Here is a 25265-nt window from a genome sequence, read left to right on the forward strand (position 1 = left end):
GAAATCTATGTAGAGTTTCTTGAATAATGATGCTTTTGTCAAAAATCAGCATCCTTAGGCATGACAGAATATAAATAAGAATACAATAATAAGTTAGAGGCCTTCATTAGAGAATTCTGAAATATAAACAAGACATAAGATGCTATGAAAAAAGGAAACAGGCTTGCTCAGTGGCCAAACGTTAACAGATGAACGAGTCTGTTGTAATCTGTTTAGGGAAGTCTGCAACGCTAAAGCAAAGCAAACAAAATAACAAGTAAAATAAAGATGTCACAATCTTCTCTCTAGAATTGTTACTGAATAGACACTCCATCAAAGTGCAGCTAGGATCAACAAAAGAAAATAACAGTGTCAATCATTTAATATTTTTCCTCATCACAGGCCTGTTCTCAGCTTCCTTGTTTTCTCTGTGATGTCTCTAAATGTATTTATTACGACTGGTTGAAAGAGGAGTGATTGACATGTACACACTCAAATAAAATAGGGGATACAAAGCAGTTCATTTTCAGTAGTACATTATCTATGGCTTGGGCATGACCTCGGATAAAGATACAATCTAAGCAACAAAACCCATTAACTGAAGAGAAACCTAAACATGTTTCTTTAGCATATAACCTCCACATAAATCCCAGTTACATTATTTGAAGTGGTAAAAATTCCCTTCAGCTTACTAGTATGAACCTGAATATTACAACCCAAAACCAGCAAGATAACAACTCCAGGAAGAGATCCAATGCAATGTGTTAGGTTGAAGGATACACTGAAAGGTCTTGTAGTCCAACCCCTCTGCCATGGGCAGGAATACGCAGGTCAGAATGATTTTTTGGTTTTTTAACAGGTCCTAAACAGATATATGTATATACCTTATGCATGACTAAGATGGTGAATTATCCTCTTATTCAACTAGAGGATTACCATTCTAGGGGGAGGACCTTCAGCTGCTGCACACACACTCCATGCAAAGTGATGAACATGGATTTTGTATTCAAATTTAATAGTGTGTCCCTCAAGGATCTAAAACATTTATATAGACCATAAATACATCCATAAATTAATATATTAAAATAATGTAAATACAATATTATATATTTTATTTTTTAATACAGTGTAAAATTCATCCATTTAAAGTTTTTCCTTTTGCTCTTTTTTAAGTCTTCTGATTTTCTGAACTATTTTTAAATATATATGAGATTTAGACGCTAAAGAGAAAAGGTTGACAATATATTCTGAACTTGTAATAGCAAAAAGGGGATTATAGTCTCTCTTCTCACAGGCAATATGAACCAAATTCACTCTAAGGAATTACAACAAGGATTCCAAATCCTTTCAGATTTTGTGCTCTCAGCAGCACCAACCACTGCTTTTGTTCCAAGTCACTGGAAGAAAGGAAAAATTACTGATTTTCATAAAGAACATACACATTTAAGAACTTTTGCAGGGTGTGTAATATGCTGCAGTCATTCTGCTACTGCGTGACAACTGTTTCAAAATCTGACCTCTGTTCCATAAAGGATACTTCCCAAATCAATCAGGTAATCTGAAATTGTTCTACAAGTATTACATACACATAATAATAACTATCAAATTATTATTCAAGGCCCTTATTTGCCAGTTTGTCTATCAGAGATAATTTTTTTAAAAAATTATAATCTCACCAATTCATATTTGTTGAAATTTTTGCTATTACAGCTCTCAAAATCTGAGTGTGGTTTATTTTCTTCCTAAATCAAAGATCACTTTGAATACCAGCTATTCATACAAGTCTATGTTAGTTCACCTTTTGTACTTGAATCAAATTTCCATAGCAATCTCCAAAATCAGTTTATTCTTAGAAAACACATGGGAGACCAATCAGGAATATATGAATACAGCAATCATAACCCTGTTGTGTTCAAAAGGGTTCTTCATGAGAAAGCATTAAATATTGTACAACTTTTAGCTTCATGTAGATGAAGCTCATGATAAAAGCAGTATTGATATGTTTTATTTGTTTACTTTATCAACTGCAAACAAAGAACAAGAACAAAACAGCAAAATAATAAAACCTTTACTCAGCCCATTCCAGTATCAGTCATATTACTATTAATATATCATAAAGCAGGAGTATAGCTGGTAGATTAGGCATACCAAGATTGATTACTTCTAGCCTGAAGTAATGTTCTGTGCTAATAAGAGCAAATGCTCTGTTCATGTTCTCTGTGTACCAGGAGCTGACACATTTGCCAGCCCTGCTGCTACCACCTAGAGAATGTACTTGTTGCTGCCATGTCATACCTCACGAGCCTCAGTAAATAGTATCTACAGCTGCACACAAGAGTTGAAACAAGCCACACAGAAGAGCTAAATGTAGTTGCTAGCAGAAATTTCTAGAATAGCCCAGGAGGGCTTTTACAAATGAGCAGATGAAGAGTCCCTTCAAATCTAAATTTCCCTTGGCGGTTAATTGCTGCTGCATTAGCAAATCTTGTGAACTGAAAAACCTTGCTGAGCTGTCTCGCATATAGTTACACCACTGAAATGTGAAACACAACTGTTAAGAGTCTTTGCAAGCTTCACATAGTTTCAAATCATCAATTCAATTATCAGTGCAATCACACGTGTATTAGAGAGTTATAATATGCTATACCTCTTCACTAACTACAGGTATTAGGTGATTAAGACATACATAACAAACATGCACAAAGAATCTTTTAAGTGTTTTAAAGGAGAAAAGTGTAATTTAGAATTAGCTGAAAAAATGGCAGCAGACTTCAGAAGAGTGGGAGACAACAGCTCCAAAGCTGCAGACTTAAAGACTTACTGTAAATACTTATATAAACCCCAACCCACTTTATGCATTCACAAACTCTGTAGTCTTTTCAACACCACAAATGGCCACAGGATTAAAAGAGAGAACTGAAAAGAAAGAATAATATTGGAAGGCCAGCTACTCAAAACTCTCTCTAAGATAATCACTGAGATAATTTCTCATAAAGGATAGGCAAAGAGGGAAATAAAGAGGAGAAAATATTCTATATGAACATGCTCAATTTTAAAACTAAGAAGTATCTAGAAAAAGTTTCAAATATTAAGATGTACTTTTTTCTGCTAAATTTGGGTTCAGACATTTTAAGGCCTTTGTTTTGCTAAGTCAGGCTTAACCTAATGTTAATTAACATATACTCACATCATAAATTTCTCCCAGTAAGGAATCACTCCAATATTGCACTTTCCCATCACTGTCAGTTTTAAAACCTGTCTCTAGATATCATGCGATAACATAAGGTCTTAGAAGGTTACAAGAGGCACATGAAAGATTGCTCTTAAAATTTCCCAGCATTGCAAGGTATTTAAAAGATGTTACAATAAATGTATGTCAACTATACCAACATTCTCCTTCAGTTATCAAAGGTGTGCATGCTATTCCTATGAAGTAGTAGTAGTATTGACCTGGAACAATTAATATTCTTCACAAGTTTTACAACGACATCACCACTCACAGTGAGGAAAATGTAGTTAACAACAAAGTCTATGGAGGCTATTTCTATTTTAATCAGAAATGTGACACCATCTCAACATAAGCTGCATGGAACAATGAATTTAAATCTCTAATTCTGTCTCACGGATTTGGGTAAGCTATATCAATTAAGGATACAGAAAATAATTTGTAATCAGGTTTTCCCTAGTAATGTTAAATAGGTAAGCTTTTGAACTCCAGTGAAATGCAAACTAAAACAAATTTTCTGTGGAAAAAATACTATTGTCAGCGTCCTAGAGGACTGAGAAACACACTGTGCATGACCACACATTTATAAATCTTCCAACAGTATTTCTTTACTAAGGTCAAACTCAGTACCAGTTTAAAAATAGCCTGTTCTGAGGGTGAAAGGGATCTTATGCAGACACAAACATCACAGCAGGCCTTCTGGGTGTACAGGATGCTATTATCCTTTGCTTGCTGACAACATACTTCTCTTTATATGGCAAGACCACACTTCTGTCATTACAGTTGCCCTAGTTCTGGAAACATCAAAGTTACTGTTCTAAGAATGCCACTAATTCATCCCTTAAAGCAAACATATAAAACAACACATAACACAAGAAATATGCTCACTAGTTATCTCTTTTTGCCTTAAGATATACACTATTAATTACTGAAACACTAAATGGCATTATGCTATGCATGATGGGTTTATGAGAACAATAATTTTAAGTTTTTACTCCTACCTTTTCCCTTCCCTAGCCCAAAATTTTGCTTATATACTGATTTTTTACATTTCACAATGACAGCAATGGAAAAGATACCTACAATAGCAGGGTAAATCAGAGATGAGTGCTGAGAGAATAGGCTGGCTAGAGTGTTTTGCTCCATATTGGCAGAAGACATGGGTCAAGTTCAAATCAATTTAAGTTCCATTTATGAAATAAATGAAAAAGATTTTTGTCGATTCTTCCTACATAAAGTCATTAAATTACAGACTTGACATAAAAATTTGTAGGTAACCCCTGTCTTCGCTTCCAGTGTTCTATCACATTAATTTTTTCACCTTCGCTTTAGGTGCCTTTTATACTTTATTCCTGACACATTTTTCTCTAATTTTCAGTCCTTTATAAATGAATCCAGTCATACTTTATTGAAAATTTAACAAATCAGCAAACAACTGCTTGTGTACTTTAGCAGGCTCCACTTCTCACTTGGGAACCACTGTCCTTGTATATTGGCAAAGCATTTCCCTTTACTACAGTATGTTAAACATGTCCCAATCTTCAGGCATCTGCTTGCGACTGCCACCCACCCAACTGAGTATTGCACCACACACATCTGCCTGAACCTACTCATTGTTTCTCCTTCAGAGAATTTACAATCTAGTTATAAAACCCAAATGCAATCCTACCATTCTCTGTATGTTCAGCTATTAACCAAACAGGTTTTCAATGCACGGCTGAGTCTTTTAGAAGCAGTTATAAGACAAATATCACAACCACACATACAGAACAAGAGGTTTTTAGAAACTCCACTTCCATGCTATAAAACAAATTAAAAACATCATAATGCTTATTGTAAACATTAATTAGTAATGTTAATCTTGATCATGTATAGTGATTATGCCTCACATCTTAAAAGTTCCTTTGCTCTAATTCCATTTGATGTAAACGAACAGTAGGAAAGCATTTTCAGGTTGGAAAGGATCTCTAGAAGTCATCTACTTCAGGTCATGGCCAAAACAGATGCAACTGGAAAGGCAGATGAGGATGCTTGGGATTTTGCTAGTCCAGTTTCAAATAAAGCTGGAGGTTTCATAGCCTCTCTGGCTAATGACTTGACGATTCTAGTTCTGCTATTTTTTTCCCATGTGTATAGTCAGAATGCCCCTTGCTGCAGCTGTGGCCTCTGTCTCGTCCTTCTGTGGTGCATCTCTGAGAAGGACGTTTCCCTGTAGATAATCATCAGCTAAACAGTTGACAATAAAGTCCCAAATACAAATACATACACATGTTTTTAAAGCTCAATGTGGTTCAATTGCACTTTTCAGGAACAGCTGATTGTGCATAAAAAAACTAATGTTACTTTCATCAATATAATTTCCCTAGAAAATACAGTGATGATAAGGTTAATTATAATTTTAAACCTGATAATTTGCCATTCCCTTGCTTTTGCCTTTACTAACAGGTTGAAAAAAAAACAGAAAACAAGGCCAAGACTGCTTACTATATGCAAAAATATTCATGTCCACAAAATACTCAGCACAGGTCAAGACCCATGTTTTTTCTTCCAACTTCACCAATTAGATTGGAAATAAATATTTTTCATGTGTAAGCAAAATTCACTTTCTCAGCATATGTGTAGTTAATTGAAAGATTCCTAGAAGAAACATTCTGTAGTTAGTATTTATGGTTGGTCATAATACAACTGACTAAACTGGCTTAGGGGAAGTTATTACTGAAAGATACAAAGTCAGCTGTGGCAATATTTAATCTATAATTTGTCCAAGAACACAATGTTTGAAATATCCTGTAAAATAAAATATTACCTCAGTATTTCCCAAATTGTACACAAAATGAAAGCAGGCCAACTGCCAGAAAAAAATACTGGATAAAATGTATTTAGGTATCTTTTTGCATACAAAGAACCAATTTCATTTAGTTAATTGCTTAAATCCAGAATTCAAAATAGAAATAATCAGGCTTCATCGAAAAATTACTGTATTCTAGGATTCAAGAATTGCTGAATCATACTGTAGCATCCTACATACATTTCTCTGCTAGAGCTCTCATACTACGGCAGGTAGCAGAACTTCACATTGGAATATGAAAGCCTTGATGCCAAGGAACTGGATCTCTGTGAAAGATAATGGTTTCCAATATGGAAAAGAAAGAGTAAGATTTCCACAGTTATTTTACAAAAACAAAAAACAACAACAAAAATCCATTACACCCTCTCCTCATAAGTATAGAACAACTTCTTCATAATAGGTGAGGTAATACAGCATCTTTAGGTCCAAAATGTGTTCTATTCACAATTCAAGTAAAGCAATATGAAAAACACTTAAAATAGTGAGTGTATCACTTAAATACACTTAAAATAGTGAGTTTATCTTAAATTCAATCTAGTATTTCATTAATTCAGCACTCAGCATTTCATAAGTGCAGTGGAACCTAGCATTAAATACTTTGATTTATCTTCTCTAGGAATCATAGTCAGAACATTGGCTTCACTTTCAAGGGAAGAAAATTACTTTCAACAAAGCATCAGTTTAACAATCCGCTAAAGTGTCAAGGTATCTGATCAGGAGATTAAACAGAGTATTTATTTAGAGCACATATTTTAAAATTATGGTCCATCTATATTTATCATAATCAAAAATACACTTGATCTAAAGTGCAAGAATATCCATATGAATACCCATTAATTATTTATCTTATATCATCACAGATTTTCAGTCTGAATTTACATAAGAAGGAGGTGTCTAATCTGAATACCCTATAGAAAATGAGCACTGGAATATCACAATATTTGCTGAAACAATCATATTGTCTGCCACTTCCAGCAATGAGATTGTGTAGCTTATTTCACTGACTTGTAAAACCTTTCCTAGTTTCAACTACCTACAAGCAATGCCAGTCATAAATAACCAGTAATTACTTCTCAGCAATTGGAAATGTACTGAGGAAAAAAGGTATCAAATATTTTCCTGTAAGAGTTGTCAAAGTTTCTTAAGGTTCAAGGAAAAAATGTTCAGGAAACATATACTATTACCTTTCTGTACATACATGGCAGCAGATTCTGCTGCAGCAAAGCATATTCCTAGCATATAAATTATAACTATTTCAAAAGGTAAAAGCGACATTTTTCTAAACCATGGCAGGTTTCAAGCTCCTTTTGCTCAACATGACCTTCACAGGGCAGTCAGCCATCCTACTGTAAGGCAGAGTTACAGGATCAGAGACAGCTTTCCAGCCAACCAAATCACCACTGCAACTTTTGCAACAGTCCAAGCAGCTGTCCACTTAGACCCAGGACCTCCAACATACTGTGACTGCCCATCATCTACTAGAGTATAAAAACTATTCTATTCTGTTCCATAATTTTTTAATTTCTTTTGAAAAGGTAAAAATTATGCCATTTGGTAAAATGGGCTTCTTCCTCTTCTTCATTTGCCTGATCACTAAAAGGTGAAGTAAAAATAATTAAATTGAATTAATAAATCAGTTAATTTTGAGATTGAAAATTACTGTTAACACTCCTCCAACAGCAGAACAGAGGGCCTCCTTACGTATCGATCAGCTGCTAACACTTGATCATCCTACAATTTGAAGATTACAACATAACCAGTTTTTCTCACATCTCTCTCTTTCCAAAGAATCAGACATACATGTATTTTTGTGTAACTTCAAATTAACTCATTTTTATTATTTACATCCTAATCTAGCTGAGTTGCAACATTACTATAACTCACAGTTATTCCGGTGTAAATACAGATAAGTGAATATACTTATCAGTATGAACAGTACCAATTCAGTAGCATCAAAAATTACTAATTTGCTTCTCAATTCAACAACAAGGACTTAATTCAATAGCAGGGCAAATAAAATTAAAATCAACCAGAATATGAAGTTCTCACAGCACCACTTACAACACCACAGCAGTCTTATCAATCAATCAATCAACACCTCTTTCACAAACAGCAAAGGCTATCTGACTTCCCCATCATTACCTTTTTAAGAATAATTATTTTTAAATCTCCAACTCGCAATTTAACCACTAAACAATCTGTAAGCTATAACATTCATTTATGTGACTTTTTGGCCTAAAGAGTCTAGACAGACTCTTTCCAGCAGTGATTCTTGCAATCACATCTTGTCAACTTCCTAGTCAAATCCATAGACTTTAAATGTAACAACAATAACTTTAACTGCAACAACTTCTTTCCTCCACAACTACTCAATTTCCACTAATAATTTCAGTAATGCAATAACTGGCTATTAAATCCCTCCTGAGAACTTTATAATAAAACCAAGGATAATGTACAGTATCTGAAAAGTTTCCTTAGAAAAACTATTTTACTTTATAAATAGAAGATGCAGGGCTTTTTGCCACCAACAGTATTAACACACTTATATATAGTATGATACACACACTTAAGAATAGATTGGAACACAGATAATAAAGTAGAACTATATATTTGATTTTTATCAGGAAAATACATGATAGTTTTTTTGTTTTTTGGGGTTTTTTTTCCAGCTAAAAGAACAGAATAGGAAAAGATTTTCCGAGGTCACTGAGGCACAGAAACTAAAGTGATTATTTAGCTTCTGTGTCAGCACAACCTCCTTTGTAGTGTCCTACCTGCCAGAAGACAGATGACTTGGTACAGAGACCTAAGTACAAACAAAAATAGAACAGAAATTGGAAGACTTAAGAAGGCCAAGCAGAGGTATTTGTAAAAGGCTGTCCAGTATTTTAGTCAAAAAGAAGCTTTCTTAAACATAATTCAAGTACCATTACATAGCCATTCATGTTATATCTATCAGAATGTAGTAGAAAATCTTTTCATAATTACAACTAATTCAAATTCAAGGGAGTTCCTTTAGTAAGTATGTTCTTACTGATATTTATTTTACTAAGCTAGTCTCAATAATGAAATTCCAATTAGTGGTCTTCTATGAAGAGCATATATTCAGCTGGCACCATTTGAGAACTCTTTTGTTTTCATCAACTAAACAAGACTACATTCCTTTAAAAATTGCATTATTCAGATTTGTGTGTATAGGCTGCAACTTGTTGAACCATCACATAAAATCATCATCATAATTATCTTTTCTAGTTCTCATTTCTGAACAGATGCCACTGAGGGACACAGCTGCAGAAACAACCTCAAATGCAGTACTTTGATTCTTCCTCCAGAATGATGATCTGCACTGGATTTTTCAAAGATCAAGCTCACATAAATGCTTAGCAGTTTACCCAAAATAAAGGAGTTTACTGAAAGTCTGAGTATAATCTTACAGTCAGAGGAAGCAGTGACAGAAGCCACTTAATGTCCCTCTTAAGGATAGTAAGGATAGGAGACAAGTATGATTTGGGGTTTTTCTTAATATCAAGGAATTTTCTATGTAGAAAGTTGGGTTTGTATTTAAAGCAGTTATGCTCTTATATGAGAACTCAAAAGAAACTGACAAAATATACAACATTTATTTCCTTATTTTTATAGCTGACCTTTAAAAATATGTTTTTAAACATACTACCCATTTAACTGTCATAGTTTGTACTTTTAAAAGCATATTACCATTCAGAATGTACAGAACAAACAGTATGGTTCTCTTTTTATTCCCCTCAGATTAATTTAGCATAGCTATTTTTATTTGACACATAAGAACACATTCTAAATTAGCAATGTAGGGACACCTGGCAACCTATCCAGCAAGTAGGTTCCTGCACTCAGCCAAACATTGGAGAAGGTGTTCTCTCTATTACAGTCATAGCACAATCTTTAAATTAACCTCTAATTTTTGACCTCAAGGTTAAAATTAGTGTCTGTGAATACTTACAACCTTAACTTTTCATCATTTGAAAATCTAAGCACCAACTTTTTTTTTTACATTAGACAGGAATTTCAGAATAAAAAGACAGCATGATTGTACAATCAGGACAGGAGGTTTTCCATAAAAGCAACCAGAATGAATTTTAGACCTAGAAACTACTCTTTGGCAACATCTTTTTATAACAATGCCTGCATTTGTACACAGTAAAAAACAAATTACATACAGGTAAATTTGGTAACAATATCCCTTAATCTGCAGTAGAAAAGCACTATCTCTATAAGTACTGGGAAGTACAGTTTCAGCACGAATTCCCAGGGAACCGCATGAGCTGTATGACCCCCACTGTGATGCATACGGCTCCAGCTACAATGCTGCTGGCACTCCAACTTTGCAGAGTAAAACCAGCTGAGAGAACACTACGTATCTTATAACTCACTCTGCAATATCTGATTAAGTTCTACACAGCTGTTGAGATCTACCTCAGCTAAGCTCTTACAAAATAGATGCGTGTTTCAACACAATAGTTATTGAAAAATCAAGGTCTGCCTGGCAAAAACATGTATCCCTCTTTCAAAGATGACCTCATGTGCTACATGAATATTTTTTTCTCTTTGAAGACAAATAAATGCATTTCCAAAACTAAAAATATAACACTTTTTTTAAAAAATTTAATCCATTTAAGAGATGGAAAGGTAGTATTCTGGAACACAGAATAACAGAAATTACTTCATTTATTTAAAAATTACTCCTGTTTTGATTTTCAATGTATTAAGTCACAGTAATATAGCAGCACCTAAATTAAGTACTCAAGCAAGTGATCAAGTTAAGAGTGATAACATTTTGCTTAGATCTAAATCAACTTAAAATTGTGAGTTCAAAAGTTACAGCATGTATCATTGAGCTCTCCTAATTCTGGTATCAATAAAAATGAGCTCAAGCTACAAGGAAAAAAATATTCTAAAGGCTGAGGTAAGATATAACTATTTGTAAAACGCTAAACTGCAATTAAAGAAATAAGTTTTTGCTACCAACTTATTATCTCCGTTGGTTTTACCTGACTCTAATTTAGTATTTTTAAAGACTAATGTCATTCTAAATATTTTGTCTAAAACAAAGTAAATGCACGTGTGTATACAGTGGCTAATTTGACAGCTGTGGTTGAGATGAGTGGTTCATCTACATCACATAGAGAGACCAAGATGACAGAGACACATGCAGTCTTCATTCAGTACCTTTACTAGGTATAAACACCACCAAGTACCCAAGTACATGGTGTTCATTTGCAATCAAGCCATAAAATAAATAAATATATATATATATATATATGTTTATCAAGAACTAGATTGAACAACAGAGGAAAAACTTTTGGATCTGCAAGCAGTATCAGAATCATGATGACAGGCTCACTGATTCTCCTCTGGGGCATCCAGGAGCACCAAGATTAACACACCTCTTTGCTTTCTTCATACCATCAGAGATACCATGTCATTCTGGATGGCTGCTGTTTCTAACACAAATCCTAAATGGATCGTCGAGATCCCAGCTAGCAAAGTCCACTGTAAATAGAGGGTCAACAGCCAAAACTTGGAGCTGAAGTTTGAGATGAGTTTGAATGGCCCTGGTCATGCTGCCATGAAGGAATATTTTATTTCACCTCTTGTTCTGCAAACAAGAGACCCAAAGACAAGAGTCTCCAAAGACCCATCCACAAGATCTAAATCATCTTCCGTTACAACGTGGCAAAGAGGAGACAGTGGTCAAATGTAAAGCAGCCAACAAGGATACAAAAAAAAGGTTTACAAATCCATTTGCCTATCTCAGTCACACCAACACTTTCTCAACTGAATTTCTGAGAGGAACAGTAAAGGAGCACCTGATGGGAGATTGGCCTTCCCCGTTCATGCTTTCCCTAAATCAGACTCTGAAGACCAGCAAGTAAAATTCATGCACATATGTGAGTTATAGAAATCATAGGTAAACAATCAAAAAGATAAAATTATTAACCCGTTTACACAGTAAAAGCATTGTGTAGCAAAATTAAGTCTCAAAAGCTGACAAGTATAAAATCACATCCAGATATGATATCCTGCTGACTTTACCACACAATTAAAAATTTAATACAATAAGGCAACAGGCCAAAACTGGTTATAACAAATCTGTATCATGAGGTACTTAAAAGCTGTTACTGATAAAGGTAAACATTGAAGGATATTTTAAATTACAACTATCCAATAAATTATTTTTACATTGTTCAACTTCCTTTGTATTGATCTTAAAGTGCTTTTGGAATACTTTGATCTGATTATTCAGTGGACTTCCTAAAGACTAAGAAAAGCTTCCGTACAGTACATAAATACAACTTCTTCTATGTGAGTGTACATAAACTCCACCAAGATTAGGGAAAAGTTTCCAAACATACAAAAATCCCCACAGCATCTAAACTACTAGCTATCATGCTCAAACATACAGCAAAGTGAAAATAACCAATGCAGATGGCTCAGACAGAATCAGAAACGTTCAAGGAGTGTAATAAGAATTAAACCATTAATTTTGTTTTCTGATCAGACAACATGTTCATTTTCTGTTCAGTCTATTAATTACCAATCAATTATACTGACTCTTTTAAACAATCACCAGAGCATGACTTAGGCAGAGGGATGTACACACAGGAGGAATTACATTTTACAGCAATCATTAAGTGACCTGAAATTGGAGTTCTTTTGCAATATTACCTGTAGCAAACATGAACAAATTCATATTTGTAGCTAGACTATTTACAGAAAATTTTACATGGCAGAAAATGAGACAGATCATAGTGCAAATTTTAAGTGTCTATCAAAAGAAGAATACATGAGAGAGTTGGTTTTAAGAGCTGGTAGTGAAAATTGCCTTACAAATTACCACTAGAGTGAAGAGGTAGGCAAAAAAATGGGACAATTAGAAAAGATATATGAGAAAAAGGCAGGCAGATAATATGGCTTCCAAAGACATTTCTGTTACAATCTACATATTGTGCATTTCACTTACAAAACTAAAACCTTAAGCTTAAACTCTCCAAGCATATAATATGAGGATGTATTATATCCCTGTGTCAGTTATGAGCACTTTGACATTCTATTTCTATATTATACTAAGGCCGAAATGGAGTTTCTGTCCTCTGTTAGTCCTGAATATTTTCAACAGCAAAACACTGCCACCTTTTGGCTTGATACATAGACCTCCCAATTTTAAATGTAAAATTATATATTTTTCTCCATTTGTCCTTTACGGAGGTGGTTGAATTCTTGTGATCTTATCTAAAATTTTATTCAGTAGACATACTTCACCAGGAAGAAAAACATACAGTATTAGTTGATAAGAAAAATATTTCTCATAAGTACATAGCCAAGCAACTTAAAACTATACTCTCTTAAGCCACATAATATTTTGTCTATTTTCTATCTTACAACTCTTTGTTCTTGGCAGTTTTGGTACACATGCACGCTGTATCACATGATATCTTGCACTGCACTCCTTTCAGGCAAAAACTTGGCAATACATTCTTTGATCATTGAGTTTCAAAAACAGACAATAGTAAGAACAATAATGCATTATTAAAAATGTTATGTTCTTTACTCATGTATATATCTATATTATTGTAGATGAAACACTGATGGTTCGACATCTACATAAGCATGTATTGAAATGTATGCAAAATTACTTACACCAGTGACACAATGTCCCCGCGCTGTACATCGTAATTTCTAATGCTCCAGTGGTTTAAGAGTACTACATCAGATGGTTGTCTTCCCCCAGGATTCAAAGAAGGCTGAGAGAAGGGAAGAAAAACAGATCTTCATTTATATCTACATTTCCTTTATCAATCTTCCACCTAATTCTTTCCATCAACAGGTGAAATCCATTAAAATTGGTAAAAACATACCCACTTACTGTAAAAGGCCAAAAATCTGTTGTATAACAGGAAATACATCTCTTTATTAAATGGCATGTTAAATATCATTGATTTATGACAAACTCTAGTTCACATCTTTCAATGCACTACTGCGTGCAAAACAGATTATATAGGATACATACTTATGGCAAACCTGATGAAAAGAAAGGATTGCTCTTACTGCTTATCATTTAATATTAAAACCAAAGCTGAACCAAATACACTAATGCCCAGGAAAAAAAAACAAACAAGCAAGCAAAGAAGCTTTTTGCAGGCATCTTACTATTTAGAAAAGCATAATGCACTAAAAATGAAATATGTACTGGTAGCACTACTAATCTCAGCATCCTTTGCAAAGGGGAAAAACAAGCCCTCTACCTACAGCACATACTGACACTGGCAATAAATATGGGCCTTCCATAAGAGGACACAAAAAGGCATGAATCAAAATAACCAAGTAATTAATGCATGATTAGGAGGTACATAAAATCCCCCAAAATTATTTTGTGTGATGTGATACAAAACCAGAGTACCTGACCAATGCTGGCTCTGAGTTAACTCTTGAGAAAGGGCAGAGGAAGGAAGAAACCCATCACAGTACTGCCTTTATTTATGTTTGCATGGCTTAATTTAAAACAGAGACTCCTTTTACTAGACATAAATTATTTAAGAGTATTTCAGACTGAAGTTTTCTAATAGTTTATTTTTCAGAAAGCTTTTTCAGAGTCTTCAAATACAATTACAGTATCTCCCAAATTGGCTAAAAAACAACCGCTAATGTTGATTCTAGAGTTCAGTGATACATGCAATAAAGCACATAGTGCTGAAATTAGGCTACCCCTCCTTTGTATGACAACTGTAATATTAGCTAAAAAATTTGGTTTTGTTGCTGTTGTTGTTGTAGTAGAAGAGGCAGTTACACTATAACTGTAACCATCGCATAAACCACTGGACTTTCACTGCTGATACTCCCCTGTCCAAACCGATGGTACCTTCGATGAGCAAACCAACAAGGGAGTGAAATTAACTCTTCTCAACCCTAGTAATTACAGTGTTAAATTTCATTCTATTTTTATTCAGTAAACTTTCCTCTCAAATAAAATGGTTATTTAGGATTTATTTTTAACTTCAAAAGCAATTTAGAAGTGCTTATTTCTCTTTACTACAGTTTCTTCATCATTGCTAAACAGATTGATTGGTTGACAAAGATATACTTCAAGTGGAATTTGTGAAAAGTTAGTTTTTCAAGATGCAAGAGGAAATCATGTGGTAGGGTCCTCAGTAGGTATAATTCACATGAACAGTAAGCAATATGATAAGTCAAAAGAATAAACATGGTAGGGAGAGGGGGAGGGATATGATATATGTTTAGTTAAAGAGCAAACAAGGCTAGTTACATTTTGGGCTACAGAAAAAGTTCTAGTTAAGTAAATCAGGGGATCAAAACAGATCACTTTAACATCCACAGAGATATGGTCTAAGCTAAAAATATATTAATACTTGTTGTTTTATTTACTAGACTCAATGCACTGCAAGAACCAGATAAATAAAAACCCGGAGCTTATTAGCAGTTATTTTATTATTAGTTTTTAATCAGGATTTACAGAATTATTTATCACCTTTACAGAATTTTCCACCAAAGGATCAAATATTTATGTAAAAGTGACTTACATACAAATTCACAAACAATTCAGTCATACTCACTTTGCCAAATGCAGGTACATAGGGGCAAAAGCTTACCACACTACTAAGTATAAGGCAGAGGCCAATCTTACGAAGCAGGGATCATACATATGACATATTCTCACAAGGTAAACTCCTTAGTACTAAAATGTATCTGCCTTAAAAGGCCAAAAGAGAAGGATGAAACAAATAGAAATCTTAAAACCACTGTTCCAAAATATAATGTATCTCACAGATACTCCAAAAGTATCTACATGAGTGTTCACACACTTCTTATATCTAATAAACTTACATTAACTATATCTTACAGAGAAATACATCAGGTAGTTACAGTATTGCCCAAGTTGCATTATCCCTACTGACTCCTATTTTTTGCTGCATTTAAACAAAGGAAAAACCTTAGAATTTAAATACATTTAGGTATTGCATAAGCTTTTTTAACTTAAAGCACTCTAAATACATTTTTAGCAATACCTGACCTTATTTTGACATACAGAGTAGATATCCAACTAATTTTATATGTTAGAATTGTGTTTGAGAAAAATACAATGATGTAGGCTTATTTTCTTCTCTCTCACAAAAAAAATCTGACAAATGTGCAGACAATAATACTATTTTGTTAGAAGAAAATGAAGGAAAACCAGGAGACAACTATTCATTTACATCAATAATCTCTATTGTCTATTAAAAAAATCAAAGGCTAAATCCTTCAGCAAGCCTTTGTCTATTGTAAGTAACACAAATTGAGACTGCACAACAAACAAGTACAGAAACAATACAACTTATTCCTCGTGATATTTTAACTAGTAGTAAGGTTTCAGGTCTAGGAAAATCAAAATACAGCTTGTGCAAAGGGAGTCAACAAATAGCATCACAGGGGCTTTCCATAAGAAACAGAATGACACAGAGGCTTTTTCCTTCTAGTCTGAAGCATTATAACTTCTTTGCTCAAGTTTTTGGCATAAAAGCCTGCTATAAATGAGGCACGCAGGTCTTAATTTAAGCTGTGGTGCAGAAGCTACAAAACATTACTCTTTCCAATTACTAACTAATCTAATGCTAAAAGCATGCAAATTGAGATCCCCAGCCATATGATGAAGCCTCATAGGACATGAGGTTCTGTAAGTAGGAGGGTAAAAACATGCCCTTTTGCTATAAATAATGATTAACTTGATAGTTGTTATGCTGCTAGTGAAGGTCACAACTTATTTGCTTGTAGCTTGGGGAACACAAAGAATATTCACATGAGCTTACAGGCTTAGGTACAGTAATCCTAATAATAAAGTTAGGAGAAACTGCCACAGAATAATCACAACTGCTAATATGCATAATGGAATAGAACATTCAATAATGTTTGCTGCAGAAACACGAGTGCTTCATCAGAGTTCGCTGCTCAGGCCACTTCCTATAATCCTTGGTATTGAACTATTTGCAATAGAACTTGCATATAAAGCTGCATGTCATGCTGTCATCTTCTATCCCACTTGAAAACAGTCCATTTGATTTAATGAATTTACAAATTTATATATGCATGAGGGGTTCCTTTTCCACATCTTTATGTATGAAGGGTTCATAATACCAGACAAGCAATTAAACTCAATTAAAAAATAATATAAATCAATGTCAAGATGTCCATATGACAACAAACATTTAAAAGTATACAGCCTGCATTACAAGAAGTCACACACAAAAAAAATCCACAACAGGCAATTAAGAAATCTTATTACCACTTATTTGAGTCACTTACATTTAATGTTGTGAACAGATTACAACTCATTAGAAACCCGCTATTAGTACAATGCTAGATGAGTGCATCAATCTAAAATCCTAAGCAACAAGACTACCTTATGTGATGATTAAAAAACCCAGTGAATTTGGAAATAAAAGAGAAGGTAATGAAACTATTAAAAGTACACACTGCAATAGTTCACTGTTACTCCCTATAGGTTAGACTTAATACACATATAAACTGAAGTCAGCACAACTGAAATTACAACAGGTGTCTGAAAGCACTGAAAAATACAAAATCAGCTTGAGACAATAGAATGCATGAAGTCTGTCTTAATTGAATGGGTCAGAAAATTTGTATTTTCATTAGAAGCTTTATTCATATACTTGCCAAAGTGTCAAAAAGTGTTCCCATCGTCAGTAACTATGAAGGAGCAGTAAGGCTGGTCCAGAACAGAAGGAGAAAGTGTAGGGGGAGAGAGCACACAGGAGAGAGAACAAGAGTAGGAGAGCAAGCATGACACAGACAAATTTATTTCTTGCTTCTTGTCAAAACTTTTAATTTCAGGCTCAGCAGGAGCCAGAATTATAAGTACACAAAGCCAGCTAGACATTTCAGAGGTCTATTACAAACAAATTCTTGGGAAATTTACCATGATATCAAATTGAGACAATAATCTATCACTGGATGTATGTGATTGAAGGACTCAGTCTGACTACAAACTGACAGAACTTCAGTCTTCTTCACACCTATGGCTTTCAGATATATTTGACATAGATCATTCTCCAAGGAACACAGTTAACAGACAGAATTGCAACATGACCAATTACTCCTTCAAGCTACTCCTAAAGAAGGGTTATATTCCTTATAATTGTGTCCCTGTCAGACTCACTTAGATGCCTAATAAATCTTGGCAAGGAAATTAGTATCTTATTAAAAGCATTAGGATTTTTTTTTCAATTTGAAAAATGGCCATATGCATAGGAGTTTAAAACAAACCTCTGTTTCAGTTCTGTTTCAGAATAAAACCAGAGAGTTTTACAGACACTGAGGTGTCACTAAAATTATAAATGTCAGCTTTCAAGCTATCCATTTTTCAATCAACAGAGGGAATGTTTAGTTAACAGATACAGCAAGGGAAAAGCTTCAATTTTAATAATCCAGCGCATATATATTGCTTTTCCTTTGTCAGGTTGAATAAATCTAAGCAAATAACTGTAGTGTTTTTCAAATATTCCATGGATAAGCCACAGTCAACTACGTGCTCTTCAAGTGAGTGGAGAAGCAACACTCCAAAACAATACCAGAGCACTCTCAAACACTTGAGACTGACTTCAAAGAAAATATAAAACCAAGGTATTAACCAGAGGGGCACAATGGACTTGTGGAGAGGGAAATCTAAGAAATTTCTTTCCAGCTACTGAAGCAAAACTATTAAGCAATAATAGATGTCAAACAGAACACTACATCAGAGGCAGAAAATATCAAACAATGAATGGCAATGTGGTATGCTACAAAAACCAACTCCCCAAAATTTAAATGCTCAGGTCACATTCACTAGTAACAAAAGAAACCCCAAAAAACAGAAACAAACAAAGACAGAATGCCAAAACCATAAAATCCAACATGAATATGCATCTTGAATGCTCCATGTGGCTCTAGACCTGCAAAAGAGGCAAAAAATGGGAACATGGAAAAGAGGGAAGTTGTACTCATCTGGCTGATTTTGTACTTCTCTAGATGCTGTGCTATATATTTGGATTTCTCCTGTCTGAAGATAGTAAAAAGATAACAAAACTGTTTTTTTCAAAGTTTTCCTCTCCTTTTTAGTGCAAATTTCTGGCTCTGCAACTGCAAGCCCTGAGACTCTCCTCTCTTTCACTGGTCATCAATGATTTTCAGAATAACATCTGTGAAAAGGGCAAAAATAACTTACGTTACACCTAGCTTTTGGCCTTGGATTGTAGAATTACTGGAGTAAGATGATTTTACTTTCATCCCTGTTCTTGATGTGAGAGCTGCCTGCTGAGGTTTCTTGACAGAGTTTAAACATCAGATTACAGACTGCCACAAACAGCACAATGCCACCTTGCCATCCCCGCCTCCCCAATACATGCTTTTTAGAACATTAAACATAAATCAGCCAAGTGCAGGATCAAGCCTAAGTTTTTTAGCCTATGTGTAAATTCTGCATAATTCAAACTCCAGCAGCTGGTCTTGATTTCTGTGAAACCTCCCTTCAAGGTTCTGAGTTTATCAAGACAGTCAGAAAAGAGAGCTTGACTTCCAAGAATCAAATCCTTATTCTCTGCTAATTGGAACGCTGCAACATTCAAACAAAATACATCATAGTTATCAGTGGTGATGCATACCCATGTGCAGTGCATATGATTTCAAATGCAAAGTAACAATATGGAAATTTTCTATCTACATTAAAATACAGCTTTTTCAAGATCAAATAAACAGTGAAAACAAAATGTCCATGAGTATTTATTTATCATCTAAATGTTACACATTCTATTTATATTTACTTGCTTATGCTGCATAAACATTCAATATAGCCAAAGTAAAAACAGTGAACTGATACCTACTTCCTCATAAACATAAGCAATAATAGTAGGTTCATGCCACTTTCAGTATTCTTCCTTGCAATGGTGCCATATATGTTCATTAGTAAGAACAAGTAGAACAAGAAACAGTTTTGCCACACAGTTACTATAATGTAGCCACTAAAAATTAATAAAGACTCTTTGTGAGTCATCAATTCAATCCCAAGAGACAAAAGATATTGCTCCAAATATTTCTAAATGTTTAGGAAGATATCAAAACAATCTATCATTATTTCTCCATAAATTTTCCTTTCACTAACCCAGAATTTTGGGAAGTTTTGTTTTCAAAATCTTTTCTTTCACATGACAAAATATTTAACAAAGTAGAAATTAAACTATTCCATACTAGACCATCATTTAACAACATTTGAGGAAAAATATGTTTTTCACCTCGTTATTATCAGTGAAGAGCCACCTTTCAATTTCCTGACAGACAAAAGATATTTCCAGCAATACCTGCATTGATGCTCCTTCCACCCTTGCGACACAGGCAACTCTATCCAGGAAAGTCACCGTTACAGGAACAGCAACAAAAAAACCTTTAAAAAAGGCTTTAATGTATTTCTTCCCCAAACCCTGAGCCTGTGCCATAATCTGAAAAACATGAAGGGAAGAGAAAAGTTGTTATAAAAAAAAACTGAAGGAACATCAACATGTAGCAATTCAACATGGAATAATTAAAAATAAATCTATTATCTGCTAGAGTCTCACAATTTCCAGAGTGAAAAAAAAGAGAGTGTGCACATGAGAATGGGAAAAAACCCTAAACTAACAAACCAGAAATCTTCATCAGATTTTCAACATCCATTCTACAGAACAGACCTTGATACTTCCCATTTACCCTGTATCTAATTTGAACATCTCTTATGATTCTGTGCTGGCAGAAGTACTTGATAAAAATTACTCAATGTGGCAGGTAAGCAAGAAACAAAGTGATGCAAACCAGACAAAATGTAATAATGCATTTTGGAAAAAAGAGGTATTGCTAATAGTTTTCTCTCCATACACTGGTATTTATTAATTTTTCACCCCCAAAGTTGGATTGGGTTAAGCAAAGGAAAGCTATTTGCAACACATCACTTTTTCTTTATTAAATATTTTCACAAATGAAAATGCACAAATGCATTATTTCCACACTGGTGGTAACTGCAAAAATAAAATCTATTCAAATTGTCACATATATCATAGGGACACACCATAACACAATGGCTCCTTATTCACCACTCCATCACAAAGTTAAAAGTATGCTGGCAGGCTAAGGCATCTATGTAATGATATATGGAATGATTCCACTCCAACTCTATGTATTATACTATCTCCCACCTATTTATTTAGCCCTGAACCACCGAACGTGCTTGGAAAATACCTACAAAGTGCACTGAAACACCAGCTATTTGACTGTATTAGCTGTACCTCTGAAAAGCAAGCTGAATATCCAGGTACTGCTGCATAGACTCAAGTCTAATTTACGTAACTGCAGTTTCATTATAAGAAATGCTGCCCTTCATCTGCTGAAGGTGACTTTCAGACTGCTCCCTTTTAAACTGCTGCTTCCACCTAATGAATCCTTGGTAGATCAGCTTGTGTTTATATCCAAGAATATAGAGTTATTTTTCAATGAAAAGAATTAAAAGCATAAATATATGCAGTTTCATTCAATCCTCTTACAAAGTATTTAAAATCTCACAATATAATTATTTTTTCATTGTGACATTTTCAGAAACATGGAAGTGATGAACTATTTGTATGCAGAATATAAACTATATCACTCTGATGAAATAGTACTGAAGGTAGTATTTCTGTCACAGAAAGACCTGAATTCCAAAAACCATAAAACTTAGAAAACTCAGTTCTAGAAAGTAAGCCATCTGCATATTCTTCACTAGAATTCTTTATAGGTATTAATAGCTGTGCAATGACACGATCTGTCTTCTAAGACTACTACTTCTGACATTCACCTTCAAAAGGTTTTAATTATTTTTTTTAGGTGGAAATATTTCATCATCTGTAACTTGCTCATAAGTTTAAATTTTCATACTGCTTATAATTCAGTCACTTTCTTCCTGAACATTTCATGAAAACATTTTAAATTTGCATCAACCGCTTTCACAAATAATTTGAAATAGTTATGAAATAGATCAAAAACCTCACCTCAAGACAAAAGCTACAAGGATTTACTCTCAGATTATCATTTAAGAACTTGTTATTAGAATCAATCCACCAAAAGAGACTATTGCCTCTATCAGCAGAGTTTTACCTTTGGAAAATATGCCACATAAAAATAAAATCTCTAAAAATCAGGGTTCTGTCTATCTTCAGAATACAACATTGCCTACATCTTAATACCCTTCTCTCAATCTATTTACTTTGAACTTTGCATCTTGAGTTTTGTGGCTGGAACTGTACTTCTCTGCCATGAGGTCTGGCATGTCAGACCTCCTCCACTAACAGCAATGTCAGCCACCAAACACCATTCTGAGACCTTATACACAAATATATTCACCATGTTCCCTAGGGTAACTTGATCAGGAAAACATCGTCTGACACATGCATCACAATATGGCTGATTTAGGAATAGGTATTAAAAATTCACAAATCAAACAACGTTACTTCTCTTAAAATTTCTCCGAGTCAAACCTCTTTTTCATTAATAATGAAACATGAATATTCATCACATTCTTTCTACAAATCCATGGACAGATCTTGTTATAAACTTCTTGCAGAAGCCCCATGCTAGTATCTACAGAAAAATCTAGAATCTGAAGAGAAGTAATTGGTCAGACAATCCACAGGAGACCAACCATATGCTTCCTAGAACTACAAGCTAATTAATAGTGACAGAGAATCTAGCAGTCAGGTTAAAACTGCTAAGACAAAATGTTTCATTCTCAGTACATCACTTGGACAAGGCAACACCAGACGTATTAAGCAGCTGTGGTCAACACTGGGAATTAAAGCAGTACTTTTGTGGGTTTGAACACATGTAGCATTACATGGCACAATATAAAAAAACACAAGGGGAAAAGCACCAGCAGCACCCCTACAAGCAATCAACTTGCAAAGCTACCAAAACCAGCAACAGCTCATTTGCTGGAGGACTTCTCTACTTGCCCTGAATTTTCTCTTCTCCTCCACCTCTCAGTAACTAATCAAACCACTGGTTTCATCTTCCCTGTACACCAAAATGATGAATCCTTCATTTATACTGATGTGCTACATTCTGAACTTTTCCTGGCTCCCCACCTCCCACAGCAAAGGACAGCTTCCCCATAACACAGACTGAGCCAGTCAGCAGAAGTCTTTCTTCCCTAAAGACAGCAAACATTCACACACGCAATTCAAACAATTTGAGAATTATTTAAGAACAATCCATCTTTAACCTAAAGTCCTTTTATATAGTGAAATATTTTCAACACATAAGTAAGTTACTACATGTTAGTGTCAGACTTAACAGCACACACATTTTTGCCGGGTCTGTTTCATAAGCTTCCACCTCTAAAAAAGCACAGACAAGTAACACACAGAGTTGCCATGCAACTGTTGACAATATATTTCACCACCCAGCTGCCAGTAAATGGGAAGTTACCCCTCACTCCTTCCATAGGAGGGCCTTCAAGTTGTCTTGCACTGCCACAGAGGAAGAGCTGGACAGAGGCAGCAAAAAGTTTGGAGCATTACCTTCTACCAGTAACTGGACATGTGAATGGATATCCATCAACTGATAAATAATGCTGGATTGAAATGTGCAGTGTTATCTTTTCTTCTACTTTGATTGTCATAGGAGAAAAGAAGGGAAAAGAGTAATGATCAGCATTTATTGCAGTCACAAGAGAGAATTTAGGGTGGTAAAGGGTAGACACAAAAATGACCCTTAAAATTAAAAGAAAAAATTTTGGTTGGAGTTTTTTTGTAAAGAAAACATAAGATACCCATCACTCCTGAAGATAATATTCTACTCTTAGAAATTCCTATAACATCTGTAGATTTTCATATCATCATGTTTCTGGAGTGAAATTCTGAGATACAGTGAGTGCCTCATCTGGTTTATGATGTCAGGCTTAAATGCATGTTAGTGAGGCAAGCAAAGTATTGTTTGCTGAAAAAAATAATTTCCCTAGCACATGTTTCTGGGTCTCTGACCAGTCTGACACCTTGAATTCAAGATCAACAAATCACAACGTTTAAAAAACAGGGGGGAAGAAACAAAACCAAATTAAAAAAAAAAAAGAATAAAATGTTTTAGAGTTTCAGATGCATACACTTTTCAGCACCTGTAAGTTACACTGGTTTAGGGAAAAAAAAAACACACGGAAGAATTCAGTAGAAATTATAAACTTCAAACCAACAACCTTGAAAACTTGTTTGAAATTAAAACATGGACAAGAAAAATCCAAGATCAAAAATGCTAGCATACAGCAGGTCAAAGCATTAAGAATTTCACATTGTGCAGCTCAGAGATTAAGGCAGATGGAGCACAGCATTATCCGGACTGAAGTATTTGGTGCACAAAAGGTCCAGGGATTATAATGAGCCTCTCGTGGGTACTACAACATATGGAGCAGAGATGCTATTTAGATAGCTCTCTATGTATAAAATGTTTATTTTTTCTTACACTTGCCTGCACATTAGAAGACACTGTTTATCAAACAGCCTGCAGAAAAACATCAAGTAATTCAGAAGGCCCCAGGTTACAATATATTTGCAAACCTAGGTACTTAAAAATTACCCACAGAAGTATGATAGGAAAAATAGCTGTAAAAACAAGGCATTAGCAGTCATCTGTAAAGGAAATAGAATGGGTCCTGATGTGCTTCTGCAAGAAGACATGTGAGGGAACAGGAGGGAGGGAATCACAATCTGTATGCAAAACAACTACCCCACGAAGACTGCTACATTAGTGTGAAATGATCTATTTGATCTTGTTCAGGAATTAGTAGCTATATGATATATAGCTCAAGAAGCCATTGAAACAACCAACTTCTCTGTCAATCAAAATATGCATTTTTCTATAAATCAATGGCATCACACTAGAATTCAGGATATATGGTTTGAAAATACTTTAATAACAAAAAATACCACAACACATGAATAACCCAAATTTTATTGTGTCCAATGAAACATAAAACTGAGGACAAAAGCTTTTGTTTTAAGACTGGTCTAACTTGAAGATGAGGTTTTCCCTGGCTTAGCAACCATGACTAACAGGATACTGCTCAGTATAAGAATTTGTGTGATCTTTTTAACATATTCTTTTTCTACAATCTTTCATGGTACAAGGCCAGAGCTAAAT

The 25265-nt window shown here is 34.5% G+C and overlaps 1 protein-coding gene across 1 annotated transcript in view; it reads right to left on the reverse strand.

The window, feature by feature from the left end:
- The window catches only part of LOC131592279 (mitochondrial inner membrane protease subunit 2-like), a 404870-nt gene that overhangs the window by 375083 nt on the left and 4522 nt on the right, over positions 1–25265 (reverse strand). The window contains exons 2-3 of the mRNA XM_058863685.1: positions 20432–20569; positions 13728–13831 (exon numbers count right to left, since the gene is read on the reverse strand). Of these exons, the coding sequence (XP_058719668.1) occupies positions 13728–13831; positions 20432–20566 (239 nt within the window). The 5' untranslated portion in view covers positions 20567–20569. The remainder of the gene's footprint in view (positions 1–13727; positions 13832–20431; positions 20570–25265) is intronic.

Source organism: Poecile atricapillus, chromosome W, assembly GCF_030490865.1.
Source record: "Poecile atricapillus isolate bPoeAtr1 chromosome W, bPoeAtr1.hap1, whole genome shotgun sequence".
Classification (NCBI taxonomy): Eukaryota; Metazoa; Chordata; class Aves; order Passeriformes; family Paridae; genus Poecile; species Poecile atricapillus.